Source organism: Vipera ursinii, assembly GCF_947247035.1.
Source record: "Vipera ursinii genome assembly, chromosome: 1".
NCBI classification, from domain to species: Eukaryota; Metazoa; Chordata; class Lepidosauria; order Squamata; family Viperidae; genus Vipera; species Vipera ursinii.
This window is the reverse complement of record NC_139512.1, coordinates 358,884,033-358,902,902: the sequence shown is the minus strand read 5'-3', so window position 1 is coordinate 358,902,902 and position 18,870 is coordinate 358,884,033. Positions and strand designations below refer to the sequence as shown.

General features: G+C 55.0%; 1 protein-coding gene across 1 annotated transcript in view; it reads right to left on the bottom strand.

Annotated features, from left to right (window-relative positions):
• The window catches only part of BLTP2 (bridge-like lipid transfer protein family member 2), a 32,509-nt gene extending 13,883 nt beyond the window's left edge, over positions 1-18,626 (bottom strand). Inside the window, exons 1-11 of the mRNA XM_083379726.1 lie at positions 18,496-18,626; positions 15,148-15,277; positions 10,210-10,259; positions 8,857-9,016; positions 8,656-8,774; positions 8,304-8,364; positions 7,245-7,425; positions 6,788-6,899; positions 1,203-1,327; positions 345-412; positions 91-245 (exon numbers count right to left, since the gene is read on the bottom strand). Coding sequence (XP_083235852.1) covers positions 91-245; positions 345-412; positions 1,203-1,327; positions 6,788-6,899; positions 7,245-7,425; positions 8,304-8,364; positions 8,656-8,774; positions 8,857-9,016; positions 10,210-10,259; positions 15,148-15,277; positions 18,496-18,566 — 1,232 coding nt within the window. The 5' untranslated portion in view covers positions 18,567-18,626. The remainder of the gene's footprint in view (positions 1-90; positions 246-344; positions 413-1,202; positions 1,328-6,787; positions 6,900-7,244; positions 7,426-8,303; positions 8,365-8,655; positions 8,775-8,856; positions 9,017-10,209; positions 10,260-15,147; positions 15,278-18,495) is intronic.
• Positions 18,627-18,870: the final 244 nt, after the last annotated feature.

Below are 18,870 nucleotides of genomic sequence, written 5' to 3'. Positions count from 1 at the left end.
ATAATAATAAGGTGGGGCAAAACGGTCTCGCTTAGCGACGGGAATTCTGGGCTCCCTGGCCTCCCGCCCGCCGTGTCCCTGCCCACTCACCTGCTGCCGGGGGGGCCCTGCCGGGCCGGGAGGGGCCAGGCGGGGCTGCGCTCGGCTGCGGCCAGCATGGCTGCCCAGTGGCAGAACTCCTGGTGCCGGTAGTGGACGATGCAGGTGTTGAGCAGGACGGCCACGGAGACGTCGATGGCCATGACCTGCGAGGGGGGGAAGCGGAGAGGCAGGGAGGGAGGGGCGGCCGTGGGGGTAGCGGGTGGGGTGGGGGGAGGGACCCCGAGGGCCGCAGAGGGGCTCACCTGCAGGCTGGCCTTCAGCAGGTTGAGGCACACGATCCGTTGGCGGCTCTGCGACAACAGCAGCCCATCTGTGGGGGGGGGCAGAGGGAGCGGGGCTGAGCTGGAGGAGGACAGCTCCCCCCTTTCCTCAGGATCACCTGGTGGCGCCCTTTCCCGGCCTGGACCCACCCACCCCTCCCAGCACAACCGGCCGGCTGGGTGGGATTTGAGGGGCTTCCCCCCTCCGCCCGAAGGTCCCCGAATCAAAGGGGACGCCTTCCCAGGGCTGCAGAGTCCTCGACTTACAACGGTTCATTTAGCAACCGTTCAAAGTTACAACGGCACCAAAAAAGGCGTGACCGTTTTCACGCTCACGACCGTCGCAGCCTCCCTGGGGTCACGGGATCAAAATCTGGATGCTCGGCAGCCGGCTCCAATTTATGACGGTCGCAGCGTCCCCTGGGGGGGGGTCCACACTGTCTCCTTTCGCGACCTTCTGACAAGTCAACGGGGAAGCCGGGTTCGCTTAACGACCGTGTTGCTGACTTAACAACCGAGGCAAGACAGCAAAACTCACTTAAGGAATGTCTCACTTAGTAACAAAAACGGGGGGCCTCCATTTTGGTTGTAAGTCGAGGACTGCCTGTAAGGCAGCCGGGGGGGGGCTTTCAGAGGCTTGTGGATCAAGAACGCCCCCACCCCTAAACCAAACAATTTCTAGGGGGTGTGTGAAAGAAATCAGCCCCCACCCAAAAGGCGGCTGGGGGTCCCCCTCTCCCACGGCCTTCCTGCCCTGCCCCCCCTGCGCCCCTCCCTCTGGGCCAGTGAGGCCGGCTCCTCTAGGGCAGGCCAGGCCAGTGGGACCCCCCCCCAACTTGCCTTCCAGCACCAGCTCGAGGCTCATCTGGGGCAGGTCACAGGTGGGGGTGAAGCTGCGCAGGGGGATCTGCTCCTCATCGCACTGGTGGGCGAAATGGAGCAGCTTCAGGGTCCAGCTGAGGTGCCTGGAGGGGGCGAGAGGGAAGCGTCTCCTGGCCGCCTGGCCCAGCCTGGGCGGGGGAAGGGGGTGTTGTGACTCAGGGCCAGCCTGTGGGTCCGACAGCCGGGTCCGATGTATCGGAGGACTCAGATGTGGGGGAGGAGGGAAACGAACCGGCTGATGATGATTTGGAGACTTTGCAGAGTCCTCAGCCGGGAACCTCTTCTCAGCTGTGTGAGCCCGAGAGTGCGGAGGATGATGACCCACAGCTGGCCCTGTTCAAGGACGCCCGACGCAGGAGGCAGACGAGCAGGGACAAACAAAGAAAGGCTATGGGACTCCTCGGGAGGAGGCACAGGGAGACCACGCCCTGAGCTCTCTATAAAAGAAGTGTTTGGGGAGGGGCTGGTTGCTGAAAGCAACTTTTCCGTTTGAGAAGTCAAGCTCTTGTATTCTTGTATCAGTGTAATTAAAACTTGGCAGAAGCCTTTTGGTCTTGGACGCTTTCCAGACTCTTCTTTTGATTAGGGGTGCGAGAAGAGGGCTGGTTCAGAACAGTTTGCTTTCAGCCACCCACCCCTTAATACTACGATGGAGCAGCTTCTTGCCGAGAATGCCCAGCTCAACCAGCAACTCACCTTGCTGGCCACTCAGGTGGCACAACTGCAGGCTCAGGTACATGCTGCCCCCCCACCCAGGAGGAAATGTCAGATAGCTATGCCGGATAAATTTGCTGGTAAACCAGAACTGTTTCCTGCCTTCCTGGGACAATGCCAGCTTTATATCAGCGTGAGAGCAGCTGATTTCCCCACTGACCGAGATAAGGTGGGATTCGTATTGAGCCTTCTGTCGGGAGATGCAGCTCGTTGGGGCACGCCTCTGTTGGCACAGCCTAGCCCTTTGTTGGATAACTTTGGGGGGTTTTGTGACCATATGCGCCTCATGTACGAGGACCCGATTAAGGCGCAGACGGCCACCCGACGCCTGAAAGCTTTGAGGCAGGGTCAGCGCCCTCTACAGGCCTATATCAGCGATTTCCGGCTGCTTAGCCAGGATTCCGCCTGGAATGAGGCTGCGCTCGTGGATGCCTTTCAGGATGGCTTGTCAGAGGAGATGTTGGATGAGCTGGCCCGCGTGGACATTCCCTCAGACCTGAATGGGCTGATCCATCTTTGTCTGCGGATCGATGCCCGGCTGCAGCAGCGTAAGAGTCGCCGTGCCACCCCACAGACCCCTGCCGCCCCTGTTGTGCGTGAGCCCCCAGTCCAGAGGGAGGAGCCAATGGAGCTGGGTGCCGCCAGGTCCCGTCTATCGGTGACGGAAATAGACAGACGACGATCGGAGGGGTTGTGTTTTTACTGTGGGGACCCTGGACATTTGGCTGCTTCTTGCCCGAAGAAGCGTCAGCGGGCGTCAGTGACCAAGCCTGCCCCGAGAAAGTCCCCTGCTTTGCTATCGGGAAACGGCCCGAGCCCGATCTAGACGGTGTGAAAGATCGGGCGACCCACAACATCCACACCGAGCGACGTTGTTCCGACGGTGCCTGTGAACCTCCACGGCATTTGATTTTGGAGGCACGTCTGATCCTTCCTGGCAAGCCAGAGGGGATTCCAGTCCATGCCTTAATTGACTCTGGGGCTACCACTAACTTTATGGATTCGGCCTTTGTGGCCAAATGGGCTGTTCCCCAGTGTCCAGTGGATCCGCCCATGCTTGTGGAGACCATCGATGGTCGAGTGCTCCTGTCCGGGCCTATCACGGCCGCCACGCAACCCGTGTGTATGGCCATCAGTACCCATGTGGAGGCCATTCAGTTCTACGTCACTTCGGATCTGCACTTCCCCGTGGTCTTGGGACTGGCGTGGCTCCGGGCGCATGATCCACAGATCTATTGGTCTCAGAACTTGGTCACCTTCCCAAGTTTGCAGTGCGTGGACCACACCCGCCATATCTGTGCCGGCCAGGTGGAGGGTTCCCCAGGGGTTTCCTTGCCTCCCGAACTGTCCGACTTTGCTGACGTGTTCAGCGAGTCAGAGGCGGACCAATTACCCCCGCACAGGCCCTACGACTGCTCCATTGACCTAGTCCCTGATGCGCCTCTCCCAGTGGGGCGTTTGTACTCCATGTCGGAGCCCGAGTTGGCTGCATTGCGGGACTTCCTGACGAAGAACTTGGCTCGTGGTTTCATCCGGCCCTCGTCCTCGCCAGTGTCTGCGCCCGTGCTCTTCGTCAAAAAGAAGTCGGGCGAGTTACGGCTTTGCTGTGACTACCGGAAACTCAACGCTATCACGGTGCGTAACCGCTATCCGCTGCCCCTCATCCCCGAGCTCTTGGACCGACTCCGGGAGGCTAAGATCTTCACGAAACTGGACCTGCGTGGAGCTTACAACCTCGTCAGGGTTCGGCCGGGTGATGAGTGGAAGACGGCGTTTGGTACTCGCTATGGACATTTCGAGTACACGGTGATGCCGTTTGGCCTGACCAACGCCCCCGCTGTGTTTCAGCATTTTATGAATGACATCTTTCGGGATCTGTTGGACCAGTTTGTTGTGATTTACCTGGACGACATCCTGATTTACTCCCCGTCGCGTGAAGCGCATCATCAGCATCTCCGTCAGGTCCTGCAGCGCCTCCGGAAACATCGGCTGTTTGCCAAGTTGGAGAAGTGCCAGTTCTACCAGGTGACCATTGATTTCTTGGGTCACCGCATTTCTCCTGAGGGCATCGCCATGGAACCGAGTAAAGTTGAGTCGTTGCAGAGTTGGCAACCCCCGCGTCGCGTGAAGGATATTCAGCGACTTCTTGGATTTGCCAACTACTATCGGACATTCATCCCTGGCTTTGCTGCCTTGACAGCCCCCCTCACCCGGCTCCTGCAGAAGAAGACTCGGTTCCAGTGGAACGCCCCCGAACAACAGGCGTTCCAAGCTTTGAAGGACGCCTTCATGAAGGAGCCCATCTTGAAGCATCCTGACCCGCAACGGCCGTTTGTCGTGGAGGCGGACGCCTCCGACATTGCCATTGGGGCCGTGTTACTCCAGGCAGCGACGCCCAACGGTACCCTTTTCCCTTGCGCGTATCACTCACGGAAATTGAATCCCTCGGAGCGCAACTATACCATCTGGGAGAAGGAGCTGCTGGCCATCAAGGCGGCGTTCGAGGCTTGGAGGCATCATCTGGAGGGGGCGCGGCATCAAATCGAGGTCCGGACGGACCACAAGAATCTGGAAAGCCTGCAGACCGCTCGGAATTTGAACCAACGCCAGATCCGGTGGTCCCTCTTCTTTGCGAGGTTTGACTTCCGGGTGCGGTACATACCAAGCGGGCACAACCAGAGAGCGGATGCTCTGTCCAGGAAGCCCGAGTACACCCGAGTGGAAGACAAGCTTCCGCCCAGGACCGTGATCCCCGTCGAGTCTTTTGCTGCGGTGCGGGAGCCGGTGGATATACGGGCTCGGATCCGGGAGGCGCAGCAGCAGGAGGCGTGGGTGGCTCAGCGGAAGGAAGAGGTGGGGCCAGATTCGCCTTGGTCGGTCACGGATGGACTCCTGTATTATCGTGACCGGCTCTATGTTCCAGGAGGGCCACTCAGGGGACTCGTCCTCAGCCAATGTCATGATAACCCGGCTGCGGGGCATTTTGGCCTGTTCAAGACTCTGAACCTGGTCTCCCGTACATTCTGGTGGCCCCGAGTCCGACACGATGTCCAGTCTTATGTCACCTCCTGCGTCCCATGCAGGCAGGCCAAGTCAGCGACAGGGGCCCCGCCTGGTTTACTGCAGCCTTTGCCAACGCCCAAGAGACCCTGGGGGGCTGTGTCCATGGACTTTCTGACGGATCTACCCCCATCCTCCGGCTTCACGACAGTGTTTGTGGTGGTGGACATGTTGACCAAGATGGCGCACTTCATCCCCTGTCGCGGCTTACCGTCAGCTCGCGCCACTAGTCGCATGTTCATCCAACAGGTGTTCCGGCTGCACGGCCTTCCCGATAGAGTCGTCTCCGATAGGGGGGCCCAGTTTACAGCCCGCTTCTGGCAGGAGTTGATGCGGGCGTTGGACATTAAGGTTTGCCTCTCGTCCGCGCATCATCCTCAGACCGACGGGGGTACCGAGAAGGTCATCGGCATTTTGGAGCAGTATCTGCGCTGCTACGTTAACCTGCAGCAGGACAATTGGGTGGACTATTTGGCCATAGCCGAGTTTGCCTTTAACAACTCGCAGCACACCTCCACGCAGATGACACCGTTCTTGGCCAATGTGGGTTATCACCCTCGGTTTTTCCCCCTTTCTCCCGTGGACTCACCGGAGCCGGCAGCGAACGAATTCATGGCGGAGTTACAGGCGATCCATCGGTTGGTGCGACGGCAGCTGGAGAAGGCCAAGGCCGACTACAAGAGGTTCGCCGATCGGTCGAGAAGGGATACGCCTCCATTATCGGTGGGGGATCGGGTCTGGCTGTCCACCAGGAACCTACCATCCACTCGGCCGGCGAGGAAGCTGGACCACCGTTACCTTGGACCGTTCCCAGTCGAGGCCGTCATCAACCCGGTCGCCTATCGTTTAACTCTGCCACGTTCCCTGCGCGTGCACCCCGTCTTCCATCGGTCCTTGTTGGTCCCCGAACAACCGGCTTGTCCACTTCGCCAAGCGGAACCTCCCCCATCAGGACCTCGTGATGGCGACAGCACCCCCGAGTACGAGGTCGCCAGCATCAGGGATTCCCGCTGGCTGAAAGGTCGCTTCCAGTACCTGATCGAGTGGAAAGGGTACGGGCCGGAGGACTTCACATGGGAAGACGCGACCGCCGTTCATGCCCCTGCGTTGGTGACTGCATTTCACGAACAGTTCCCATCCCGACCGCATCCGGATCGGCAGACCCGGGGGAAGGGCCCTGCGGTGCGGGATAGTGTTGTGACTCAGGGCCAGCCTGTGGGTCCGACAGCCGGGTCCGATGTATCGGAGGACTCAGATGTGGGGGAGGAGGGAAACGAACCGGCTGATGATGATTTGGAGACTTTGCAGAGTCCTCAGCCGGGAACCTCTTCTCAGCTGTGTGAGCCCGAGAGTGCGGAGGATGATGACCCACAGCTGGCCCTGTTCAAGGACGCCCGACGCAGGAGGCAGACGAGCAGGGACAAACAAAGAAAGGCTATGGGACTCCTCGGGAGGAGGCACAGGGAGACCACGCCCTGAGCTCTCTATAAAAGAAGTGTTTGGGGAGGGGCTGGTTGCTGAAAGCAACTTTTCCGTTTGAGAAGTCAAGCTCTTGTATTCTTGTATCAGTGTAATTAAAACTTGGCAGAAGCCTTTTGGTCTTGGACGCTTTCCAGACTCTTCTTTTGATTAGGGGTGCGAGAAGAGGGCTGGTTCAGAACAGGGGGGTCCCCCAAGCCCTCTGGCGCTTAGAGCCCCTGCCGGCTCTCGGGGGGGGGGACTCGGGTCTGGCCTGCAGAGCAGAGCCCTCCTCAGCCGCCACCCCTTACCTCTTCTGGCTGTTCATGGAGAGGACCAGGCTGGTGGTCTCCAGATCTACCTTCAGCTGGGAGGGCAGGGACTTCAGGCTGGCCAGGCCCAGACCGAGGGCCTTCGGGGAATCTGGGGGTCGACAGGGAGGAGAAGAAAGCCCCCGGGGCCCCGTGAAACAGAAGCAGGGGGAGACAGCCAAGCTCCCCCCCCAGCATTCTTCTGGGCACCAGCCAAGGATGCCCAACGGACCAGCGATTAAAACCCAGGCGGCAGCCGACTGACCCAGATATGTGGGGCAAAGCAGCCCCCCCGCCTCTCGGCCCCCTTTGACCTGGTGGGCACCAGCCGAGGCCACTGGCTCCCTGGAGCCGGCTGGTGGGAGAGGGGCACGCTCGTTGCCCGCTGCCCATCGGCTCCCGGGGGGCACCCCCTCGGCCCACCCCCTCCTGCCTTGAGGGTCCCTGGGGTGCTCACCTGCCCCGTTCCCGGGACGGCCGCCCAGGCGCTGCAGCAGCTCGCTGTGGAAGAGCCCCTCGTGCAGCTCGGCGTGCAGCCCCCAGACCCCCAGGGCCACGCTCTGCAGCTGCGGCTTGGCCAGGCCGACGTCCAGCGAGACGGAGAGCGCCAGGGAGAGCTCGGCCAGGCAGGCATCATCCTGGGCAGAGGAACGGGGGGGGGGGAGACAGCTTGTAAGGAAGAAAAGGGAAGCCCCTTGGAGGATGCCCCTCGCAGGCCCCCGCTGAAATCCCCCCCGGCCAGGAGACACTGCAGGGGGGCAGAGAGAGGGGCAGCCCTCTTGTTTGACCCTTGTGGGTCACCTGCCCTGGCAACTGACCTCAGCAACGCTGCCCTGCTCTGCTCCGGAGTTGGCCAGTTTGGGTCCAGCCCTTGGGCCAGAATCCTCCAGGGAAGACCCTCCCGCCCCCAGCCCAGCAGGGCCCTAATCTGTCTGTCTCTAATATTTATCTATCATCCACCCACCCCCCATCGTCTATCAATCTCTATCTCTGTCTATCATTCAACCATCATCTATCCAATCATCTATCAGTATACCAATCTCTCTTTCTCTCCCTCATCAATCTGTCCATGATATATTCATCTGTCAATCTATATATCATCTATCATCCATCCATCACCTATCAAGTCTATTATCCACCCACCCACCCATCATCCCTCTCCCTCCCTACTTACCTATCAATCCCACCTCCCTCTCAGAGGGACTCTGGGCAGTGTACAAATAAAAAGTTGAAAACAAAAACTCAATAGGAAATTTAAAACAGAGGCAAGGATGGTTAAAGTGGACGTTAAATGTTCATTAATGGGTGGGAGGGAGGGAGGGCTGGGTGCCCGAGACCCCCTGGATGTTGTTCCTTTCCTATTTTAGCCACCAAAAGTCACCTTACAAGGGACGTGGGTGGCATAAAGATTTAATAAGTAAGTAAATAAGTACAAAACAACTTTTAACCCCGGGCCACACACTAGGAAAGCAGGCTTGGGGGGTCTCGCCTGCCCCTCCAACCCGGCCTCCCTTACCTGCTGGCTGCTCTTGAGCACCTTGCTGTTCACCTGGCCGCAGGTCAGCTCGCAGGCCACGCTGGGGGGGGAGGGAGAGCAGCTCAGAGGGGCGGCAACAGGAGGCGTTGGATGCAAAGACCCCCAGCCCCCCACCCCAGCCGCACACAGCCTGGGCCCTCCAGCCCCGCTCTGGGATGGAGCAGGAATTGGCCCTGCCTGGGGTGGGACGGGGCCCCTCCCCAGGACTTCAGCCGGGCCCCCCATGCGTGCCTGAGGGGGGGTGTCCTCGTGCAGCCGCTCCTCGCCCCTCCCCCCCACCCTATTCCTCCCCAGAGGGGCCTTCGGGAAGGATCCGAGCCACGCGACTCACCTCCTGCCTTCGCAGCCCAGCAAGAGCTGGGACCTGGACACCTGGACGTGCCACAGAGACTCCGAGGCGGCCACGTGCAGCACCATCACGTTGACCGAGTCCACGTGGAAGGAGCAGAGCTGGGGGGGCAGAGAGGGGAGGGAGCTGGTGGGCAGCGCCTGCCGAGGGAGTCGGACCCCCCCCGGGGGAGCCGGGCCTTACCTGGCTGAGCAGCTGCAGCAGCGAGGGCCCCAGGGAGAGCGCCTCGGCCGGGGGGCCCTCGGCCGGGGCGGGGGGCGGGGGGGCGGGGGGCTGCAGGTCGGGGGGCTTCTGGAGGTCCACCCGGATGCGCACCTCCCCAAAGCACAAGGCCAGGTAGCGCCTGCAGGGGAAGGCAGAGGAGAGGAGGCAGCTGGAGGTGGGAAGGGGCGGCCGGCTTCCCACCCCGAGAGCCACGGATGGAGGACCTCGTGCGCCCAGAGTCATAGAATCCAAGGGACCCCAGAGGTCATTGAGTCCAACCCCGTCCAAAGCAGGAGTCCTTATGCCGTCCCGGACAAGAGCCCGGAAAATCTCTCCTTGCAAACCTCCAGCAGTGGAGCACCCACAACTCCAGCAGTGACCGACCTTCCTTCCTTCCTTCCTTCCTTCCTTCCTTCCTTCCTTCCTTCCTTCCCTTCTTTCTCCCTCCCCTTTCCTTCCTTCTTTTCCTCCCTCCCATCCTTTTTCCTTTTTTCCTTCCTTCCTTAATTCCTTCCTTCCCCCACTCCCCTTTCTCTACCCTTCCTTTTTCCCTCCTTTCATTCGTTCTTTCTTCCTCCCTCTCTTCCATTCAACCTATTTTTTCCTTCCTTCCCTCCCCTACTCCCTTCTCTACCCTTCCTTTCTCCCTCTTTCCTTCCTTCCTTCCTTCCTCCTCTCTCTCTCTTATCATCCTTCCTTCCTTCCCCTCCCTTTTTTCTTTTTTCATTTTTTTTTACAGAATCATAGACTCCTAGGGCTGGAGGGCAGCTCAGAGGTCATCTAGTCCTGCTTATTCCATCCCGAAGGGTTGTGGAAGCTTTTCTGGAAAGCCGCCAGCGACGGAGCACCCACAGAACACAGAGCCACCGCGCAACGTGACATCGCTCTACAGAAGCCCAAGTTGTCGCAAGCAGCCGGTCCGCACAGTGGCAGCGGGATGCAGAGGACCCCCTTCCCTTTTCCCCTGCCGCCTGGAGAGGAAGCCTCGCTCCCCACCGGACACCCCAAGAGTTGGCTGGGAACTCTGGGGCTTCTAGAAGGCGCCACGACGGGTAAAGCTCCCTGCGGCCCAGAAGCGCAAAACGTCCCACGTGCATTTATTATTTATTCATTCAGTTGAGAGGAATAGTTATAGCTGTCGGCCTGAAGACTTGACCCAGCTGGGTCCTTCCCAGAAGGCGACCAGGGTCCACCTCCCGAGATGGGACTTCTCCCCAAGAGAGGCTGAGGGGGGGAGGGGGAAAGAGCCATCCTGTTGATAGAGGCCGCCCGTTTCAACACCCAGAGCCCAGAAGACCCCCCCACACACACACAAATGCCCCGGAGACTTACGGCACGTCATTGTTCAGGAGCCTGCTGGAGATCCAGATGCTGTCAATCTCCTGAAAAGACAGAGTAACAGAGTCGGAGGTCTTCTAGTCCAACCCCCTGCTTGGGCAGGAGACCCTAGACCAGGGATAGCCAAGCTTGGAACCTGTGGACTCAGACGATCGGGGAATTCTGGGAGTCGAAGTCCAGGAGTCTGAAACCCAAAGGGGCTTTTTCAAGAGACAACGGAGTTTTCTTGTTTTCTTGGAAGACGTTTGGCCTTGGGACGACCCTGGTCTGGACGGCTGAGAATCTTTATGGACATCCCTGCCCTAGGCCATTCCAGACAAATGCCCGTCCGGTCTCCTCTCGAAAACCTCCAGTGTTGGGAGCACCCACAACTTCTGGAGGCAACTTCCGTTCCACTGATTAATGATCAGAACAACAGAGTTGGGAGGGACCTTGGAGATCTTCTAGTCCAACTCGCTGTTTGGGCAGGAAACCTTATATCGTTCCAAACAGTTATTTATTTATTTATTATTTATTTATTATTGGGACTTATATGCCGCCCTATGTCCCCATGTCCTGAATTTAATTCAGATGACCATCAGGCATACTACTGCGGGCAAGAATCCCTCAGAAGAAATGGAGTAGCCTTCATAGTCAATAAAAGAGTAGGAAAAGCAATACTGGGATACAATCCTCAAAATGACAGAATGATCTCAGTTCGAATCCAAGGCAAACCATTCAATATCACAGTAGTCCAAGTCTATGCCCCAACCACCGGTGCTGAAGAGGATGAAATTGACCGGTTCTATGAAGCCCTACAGCACCTTATAGAACTAACACCCAAAAATGATGTCCTTATCATCATGGGGGATTGGAATGCTAAAGTAGGAAGCCAAAAGATAACCGGAATAACAGGCAAGTTTGGCCTTGGAGTACAAAATGAAGCAGGGCACAGGCTGATAGAATTTTGTCAAGAGAATACGATGGTCATAGCAAACACTCTTTTCCAACAACCCAAGAGACGGCTCTACACATGGACATTACCAGACGGTCAACACAGAAATCAGATTGACTATATGCTCTGCAGCCAAAGATGGAGAAGCTCTATACAGTCAGTAAAAACAAGACCAGGAGCTGACTGTGGCTCAGACCATGAGCTTCTCCTTGCAAAGTTTAGGCTTAAACTGAAGAAAGTAGGGAAAAGCGCTAGGCCAGTCAGGTATGAATTAAATCATATCCCCGTTGAATATACAGTAGAGGTGACAAATAGATTCAAGGAATTAGATCTGATAGACAGAGTGCCTGAAGAACTATGGACAGAGGTTCGCAACATTGTACAACAGGTAGCAACCAAAACCATCCCAAAGAAAAAGAAATGCAAGAAAGCAAAATGGCTGTCTGAGGAAGCTTTGCAAATAGCGGAGGAAAGGAGGGAAGCGAAAGGCAAGGGAGAAAAAGAAAGATATGCCCAATTAAATGCAGAATTCCAAAGAATAGCTAGAAGAGATAAGAATGCCTTCTTAAATGAACAATGCAAAGAAATAGAAAAAACAATAGAGTAGGGAGGACCAGAGATCTTTTCAAGAAAATTGGAGAGATGAAGAGAACGTTTAATGCAAAAATGGGCATGATAAAGGACCAAAATGGCAGGGACCTAACAGAGGCAGAAGAGATTAAAAAGAGGTGGCAAAATTACACAGAAGAACTATACAAGAATAAGCTTAACGTCCCTGGTAATCACAATGAGGTGGTCACTAACCTCGAGCCAGACATCCTAGAATGTGAAGTGAAGTGGGCCTTAGAAAAGCTGAGTAACAACAAAGCTAGTGGAGGTGACAGTATTCCAGCTGAGCTTTCCAAAATCTTAAAAGACGATGCAGTAAAAGTGCTACAGTCAATTTGCCAGCAAATTTGGAAAACTCAACAGTGGCCACAGGATTGGAAAAGATCGGTTTACATTCCAATTCCAAAGAAAGGCAGTGCCAAAGAATGTTCAAACTATCGCACCATTGCACTCATTTCTCACGCTAGTAAAGTTATGCTTAAAATCCTACAAGCTAGACTCCAGCAGTATGTGGATCGAGAACTACCAGAAGTACAGGCAGGATTTCGAAGAGGCAGAGGAACTAGAGATCAAATTGCCAACATACGCTGGATCATGGAGAAAGCTAGAGAGTTCCAGAAAAACATCTACTTCTGCTTCATTGACTATGCTAAAGCCTTTGATTGTGTGGATCATAACAAACTGTGGCAAGTTCTTAAAGAGATGGGAGTACCAGACCATCTTATTTGTCTCTTGAGAAACCTATATGCGGGTCAAGAAGCAACAGTGAGAACTGGACACGGAACCACTGATTGGTTCAAAACTGGGAAAGGAGTCCGGCAAGGCTGTATACTGTCGCACTGCCTATTTAACTTATATGCAGAGCACATCATGAGAAAGGCAGGGCTAGATGAATCAAAAGTTGGAATTAAGATTGCCGGAAGAAATATCAACAACCTAAGATATGCAGATGATACCACTCTAATGGCAGAAAGTGAAGAAGAACTAAAGAGTCTCTTGTTGCGAGTGAAGGAGGAGAGTGCAAAACATGGGTTGAAACTAAACATTAAGAAAACCAAGATCATGGCATCCGGCCCTCTCAATTCCTGGCAAATAGATGGGGAAGAAATGGAGGTAGTGACAGATTTTATTTTCCTGGGCTCCAAGATCACTGCAGATGGGGACTGTAGTCAAGAAATTAAAAGACGCTTGCTCCTTGGGAGGAAAGCCATGGCAAATCTAGACAGCACACTAAAAAGCAGAGACATCACCCTGTCAACAAAAGTGCGTATAGTCAAGGCTACGGTCTTCCCAGTTGCAATGTATGGCTGTGAAAGCTGGACCATAAGAAAGGCTGAGCGCCAAAGAATGGAGGCCTTTGAACTCTGGTGCTGGAAAAGACTCCTGCGAGTCCCTTGGACTGCAAGGCGATCAAACCGGTCAGTCCTAGAGGAGATCCACCCTGACTGCTCTTTGGAAGGCCAGATCCTGAAGCTAAAACTCAAATACTTTGGCCACCTAATGAGAAGGAAGGATTCACTGGAGAAGAGCCTCATGCTGGGAAAGGTGGAGGGCAAGAGAAGAAGGGGACGAGAGAGAAGGAGGTGGCCGGATGGAGTCACTGAAGCAGGAGGCGTAAGCTTAAATGGACTCCAGAAGATGGTAGAGGACAGGAAAGCCTGGAGGAACATTGTCCATAGGGTCGCGATGGGTCGGACATGACTTCGCAACTAACAACAACAACAACAATGTCCCGAAGGACTCAGGGCAGCTAACAACAATAACATACAATAAATACAGAAGTTAAGATAAAATTAAAATTAAAGGCCCCTGTACAATAAATTAAAATTAAAATTTAAAAATTAGACCAATCTCTTCTTGAAAACCTCCAGTGTTGGAGCACCCACAACTTCTGGAGGCAGGTGGTTCCACTGGTTAATTGCTCTGTCAGGAAATTCCTCCTTAATTCCAGGTTGCTTCTCTCCTTGATGAGTTTCCATCTGTTGCTTCTTGTCCTGCCTTCAGGTGCTTTGGAGAATAAGTTGATTTCCCCCCCCTCTTCTTTGTGGCAGCCCCCCAAATATTGGAAGGCTGCTATCAGGTCACCCTTGGTCCTTCTTTCCATTAAATTAGACCTACGCAATTCCAGCAATCGTTCTTCATATGTTTTAGCCTTGACTCCCCTGATCATCTTTATGGCTCTTCTCTGTACTCTTTCCAGACTCTCAACATCGTTTTACATTGGGGGGGGATACAGAGGACCTACACAACCCCTGTCCTGCAGAACAAATGATTGCCAGCCCACCTTCTAAGCGCCCCAAAATAATCCTTGCCATAACAATGCAGTCGCTTCAACAGTGAGATGGGTTGGCATGCAACACATGCAATAAGTAATAAATGAATAAATAGAATTATGGCATCATTGCACGTACCTGCCCAGAGGTGAACATGTCAAAGTAATGATTTAACTGCTAACCAGCTTATGTAATGTACGATGTAATGATGGGGATGACTTAGCAGGATCTGTGTCTAGGAGCCAGTAGGGTCTGTAACAGCCAGCAGGGTTGGCTCCCAGTGCTGACTTTCTTTCAGAGTCCTTACCAGCCCTGGTTCCCCAAATGATAAATGGTGGTCAACAAGGTAGCTGGCTAGGCAGGAACGTTCTGACCAGTGTTTATTGACGGCAAATAACAGCAAATAAAGTCAGCACTGGGAGTGACTTGCTCCCAGCGCCTTATATACAGGCAATCCCCTTAGCTCCACCCCCCATCCAACCAGCCAGCATCCAGCGCCCGTCCCTAAAACCAGCATAGCTGGCCTCCACTTCTCCCCTCCAGCGTCGTCTCCAGCAGTCCAGCATGCAACCAGGAGCCTCAGCTGCTCAGAGGTCAGGCAGAGGGATTCCCAGGCAAAGGGGGATTCCAGGTCATCAGCAGCTTGCCGTCCAACCGCGGGCTCCCTCGGCTGTCTCCCTTTCCCTTCCCTGAAGCGGCAAGCCCACGGGGCTTGACACTGTGTCTCTTTAAGAGCTAGCAGGATCTGTGTCTCTTTAAGAGCCAGCAGGGTCTGTGTCTCTTTAAGAGCCAGCAGGGTCTGTGTCTCTTTAAGAGCCTTTGTATAAAGGGAAGGCTCTTCCGAGGTGCTCTCTCTCTTCCGTTTCCTGCTGTAACTGTGGTTTGTTGGATCCTGCTGTATTAGCACAGGTGTGTATATTGTTCCTGGTGTATGATATTGTAGACGATGTAAGATAAACCACCATTTACTACAGACCACAGTTTACTGTGTTTACTCCTGGCTTATCTCCCGCAATTAGACTTGTGCTCCCTCCCAGAGAGAGGAGAAACCCAGTGAAAGCTTGACCCAGAGAAGTTAAGCCTTGTTCCTCAGACCACAAGACACTCCCTACTCACCACCGTCTGCTGCTCTTCTTGAAACTTCAAGCTGAGATTCTGGATCCCCCAAACCCAGAACGACTGGATCCTCAGCTCGGCCTGGAGACGCCGCCGGCACCAGTTGGTAATCAGTATGTACAGGAGCCACCTTCAGGGAGGACAGACCAGGGAATCCTTTAACTAACATGGCCAGAAGGGGTCATTTAACTCAATGGGCAGACGCAGCTGCTCATCCTCCAAACCTAAAGGGGGCGCATTTTGAACTCAGAACATGTCTGGAATGGTGAAAAGAGCTTCAAGCACTTCCAATAAAAGGTCAAAGCAACATTTCTCAACTTTGGCAGCTTGAAGATGGGTGGACGTCAACTCCAATTCCACTTCAATTCTGGGAGTTGAAGTCCACCCATCTTCAAGCTGCCAAGGTTGAGAAACATTAGATTAGACCACAGGCCTTCCAACGTGGCCCTTTTAGGATCTGTGGACTTTAACTCCCAGAATTCCCCAGCCAGCGTAAAAGGGCCAAGTTGGAAGACCCCTGGATTAGACCAATCCCTCTGCACTTTTTCAAGCTCAGAACAATTCAAAATTTATTTGTGACATTTATATCAGTATCTTTGGGGCACCGGGGGACCGGTTCCGGGGACAGAGGCATTTCCGTGGATTGGAAGGGGTGTGTTTTCGTGTGCTGCCGACATCCTGTGGATGGGGCTTCGTTTGTTTGCGTGGCATCTAGCATGCCAGTCCACAGACAGGGGATTGGGGACCCCCGATTTATCTGATGTCCATCTCACCCATAAGGTGAGCGTGTTTCAAATCTGCAGTATCCTGCACATTTCTGTCTAGTAACTGTCCTCAGCCAGACACGGAGTGAACCCCGTCCCCACCCTTTCCTTCATCCATCGTGGTTAGCAACCCGCTTTTGCTTTCTAATCTGTGAGGTAACAAAACAAGAGGATAACAGAGCTGGAAGGGAAGCACAGAGGTCATCTAGTCCAGCCCCCTGCTCCAGCAGGAGACCCTAGAGCGAGACCATTCCGGACAAATAGTTGTCCAATCTATTCTTAAAAGGCTCCACAATGCTCACTGATTAATTTACAGGATAACAGAGTTGGGAGGGACCTTGGAGGTCATTTAGTCCAGCCCCCTGCTCAAAGCAGGAGACCCTATCCCATTCTGGGCAAAATGGCTGTCCAATCTCTTCTTAAAAGCCTCCACAACGTCTGGTGGCAAGCTGTTCCCGCTGATCCAATTGTCCTCACTGTCTCCTAGTTTGGATCTCTCTTCGTTAAGCTCCCATCTGTTACGTCTGGTCCTGCTTTCGGATGCCTTGGAGAATAGCTGACTCCCCCCTCTTCTTTGTGGCAGCCCCCCCAAATACTGGAAGGCTGCTATCAGGTCACCCCTGGTCCTTTAACAGGATAATAGAATTGGAAGGGACCTTGGAGGCCTTCTAGTCCAGCCCCCTACTCAAGCAGATCACATACTGTTTGTGTATATGCCACTTCCTCTCGAATATGGGAAGACTGCTATTGTGTCACCCCTTTTCGTTAAAGAAAAGGAACAAGACAGGGGAATGGGCTTGCATTAAACCTGCCAAATTGGGGCTGGGGGAGGACAGTCCCCAAAGGCCCAGCCAGACGCTCCTGGACTTCACCTGTAGAACTACACCTGTGTGAACCTCATTTGGTGCTTTGGCCTTCTGAGAAACCCCCGGCCTACATTGTCCCTTAAGAGGAAGGAAAGCCCCCAGGACGTCCCACACAGAGGGGTCAGTGAAGGTACCCCAAAGCCAAGAGTCACTTTTATTTTATTTTTTAAGGAGAGGAAACTGGACATTTTTTAACCTGGGTAAAAAAGGAACCAATTTCTTCTCATGAAAATTTCTGCACCTGCTTGAGCAAGGGGGCCAGACTAGAAGACCTCCAAGGTCCCTTCCAGCTGTATTCTGTATTCTATTATTCTATTCTATTCTATTCTATTCTATTCTATTCTATTCTATTCCATTCCATTCCATTCCATTCCATTCCATTCCATTCCATTCCATTCCACTCTATTATGTAAGGTGACAATAAATGATGCACCGTTGATTTTTTTCCACCAAAGCTCACTATGTTTTCTTAATTGAGGACAGCTAGTCCTTGATTTACCACCATTGATTTAGTGACCGTACAAAATTACAACACTGAAGTAAAGCAGCATGTCCGTTTTTCACAGTTACGGCCGTAGCAGCATTCCCACAGTCATGTGATCAATATTCAGGCGCTTGGGCAACTGGCTCACATTTACGACGCTTGCAGCGTCCTGGGGTCACGTGATCCCCTTTTGTGACAAGCTACGGGGAAGCCATGTGACTAATCGAACTGCACTGATTTGCTTCACAACCGTGGCAAGAAAGGTCGTAAAATGGGGCAAAGCTCACTTAACGACAGCTTTGCTTAGCAATGGAAATTTGGGGCTCCATTCTGGTGGTAAACTGAGGCCTACCTGGAAGCAAAAAAAAAAAAAAAGGCAGGGACGGGGAAGGGAAGCGCCCCCCCCTTCCAAATTTAGAGTAGCCCGGAGGCTGCAGGAACAGCTGTAGACAAGCCCAGTTGTCTCCACCCTGGGCCCAAGACCTAGGGCCTTCAGCTCCCAGAATCCCCCAGCCAGCCCTGCTTCCTGGTTTTCATTACGCTGGCTGGGGAATTCTGGGAGCTGAAGGCCCTAGGTCAGGGGTCGGCAACCTCGGCTCTTTTATGACTCGTGGACTTCAACTCCCAGAATTCCTGAGCCAGCATAGCATAGCATAGCTGACTCAGGAATTCTGGGTGTTGAAGTCCACGAGTCATAAAAGAGCCGAGGTTGCCTACCCCTGCACCAGACAAAAGGTGGTTCCAACAGCTGTGTTTCACAGCACGCCTGCCCACCATTAATTGAATTCATCGACACCAACCTCCTGGACTAGTTCATACGTGCTAGGTCTAGGACAGGGGTCGGCAACCTCGGCTCTTTGATGACTCGTGGACTTCAACTCCCAGAATTCCTGAGCCAGCTATGCTGAGGGGAGAGGTTTCCAAGCTGAGCTATGCTGGCTCAGGAATTCTGGGAGTTGAAGTCCACGAGTCATCAAAGAGCCGAGGTTGCCGACCCCTGCCCTAGGTCTTGAAAGCGGCCCAGGGGGGAGACCCCTGCCCAAGCACAACCGGGGGGGGAGCCCCCTCCCCTCCCCGAGAGGCACCTTTCCCCACCCCCCTCCTGCCCCCCCAGCAGCCCCCCTCCTTCCCCGGCTGCAGCCAGCCCCGCCCCCAGGCGCCCCCACCCTCTGCACGCCCTCAGAGGCCCCCTCCTCGTCCCACAGGGGCGGGGGGGAGGGGCGGGGGGGCCTACCTGCCCAGGCAGAGGCCGCCCAGCAGCACCAGCAGCACCAGCAGGAGGGCGCCCAGCACAGGGACCGCCATGGGGAGGGGGGGCGCGAGGGGGCGCGCTCCAACCGCCCGTCACCGGCGGCGCCTGGGGCGGGGCCAGCGGGAGCGCGCGCGGAGGAGGCGGGGCGGGCGGCCGTTCGGCGCAGCCATAGGCGGGCGCAAGGGAGGGGCGGGGCGAGGAAGCCGCGACCTGCCAGGAAGGCCCCGCCCCTACAGCCTGGCGCCGCGGGGAAGGCCCTCTAGGGGGCAAAGGCGGGGGGGGGCGGGGCGGGCATTTTGTCCCCGCCCACCAACAAGGCTCCCGGCGGCCGCTGGGTTGTCGCTCCCCGCCTGAGAG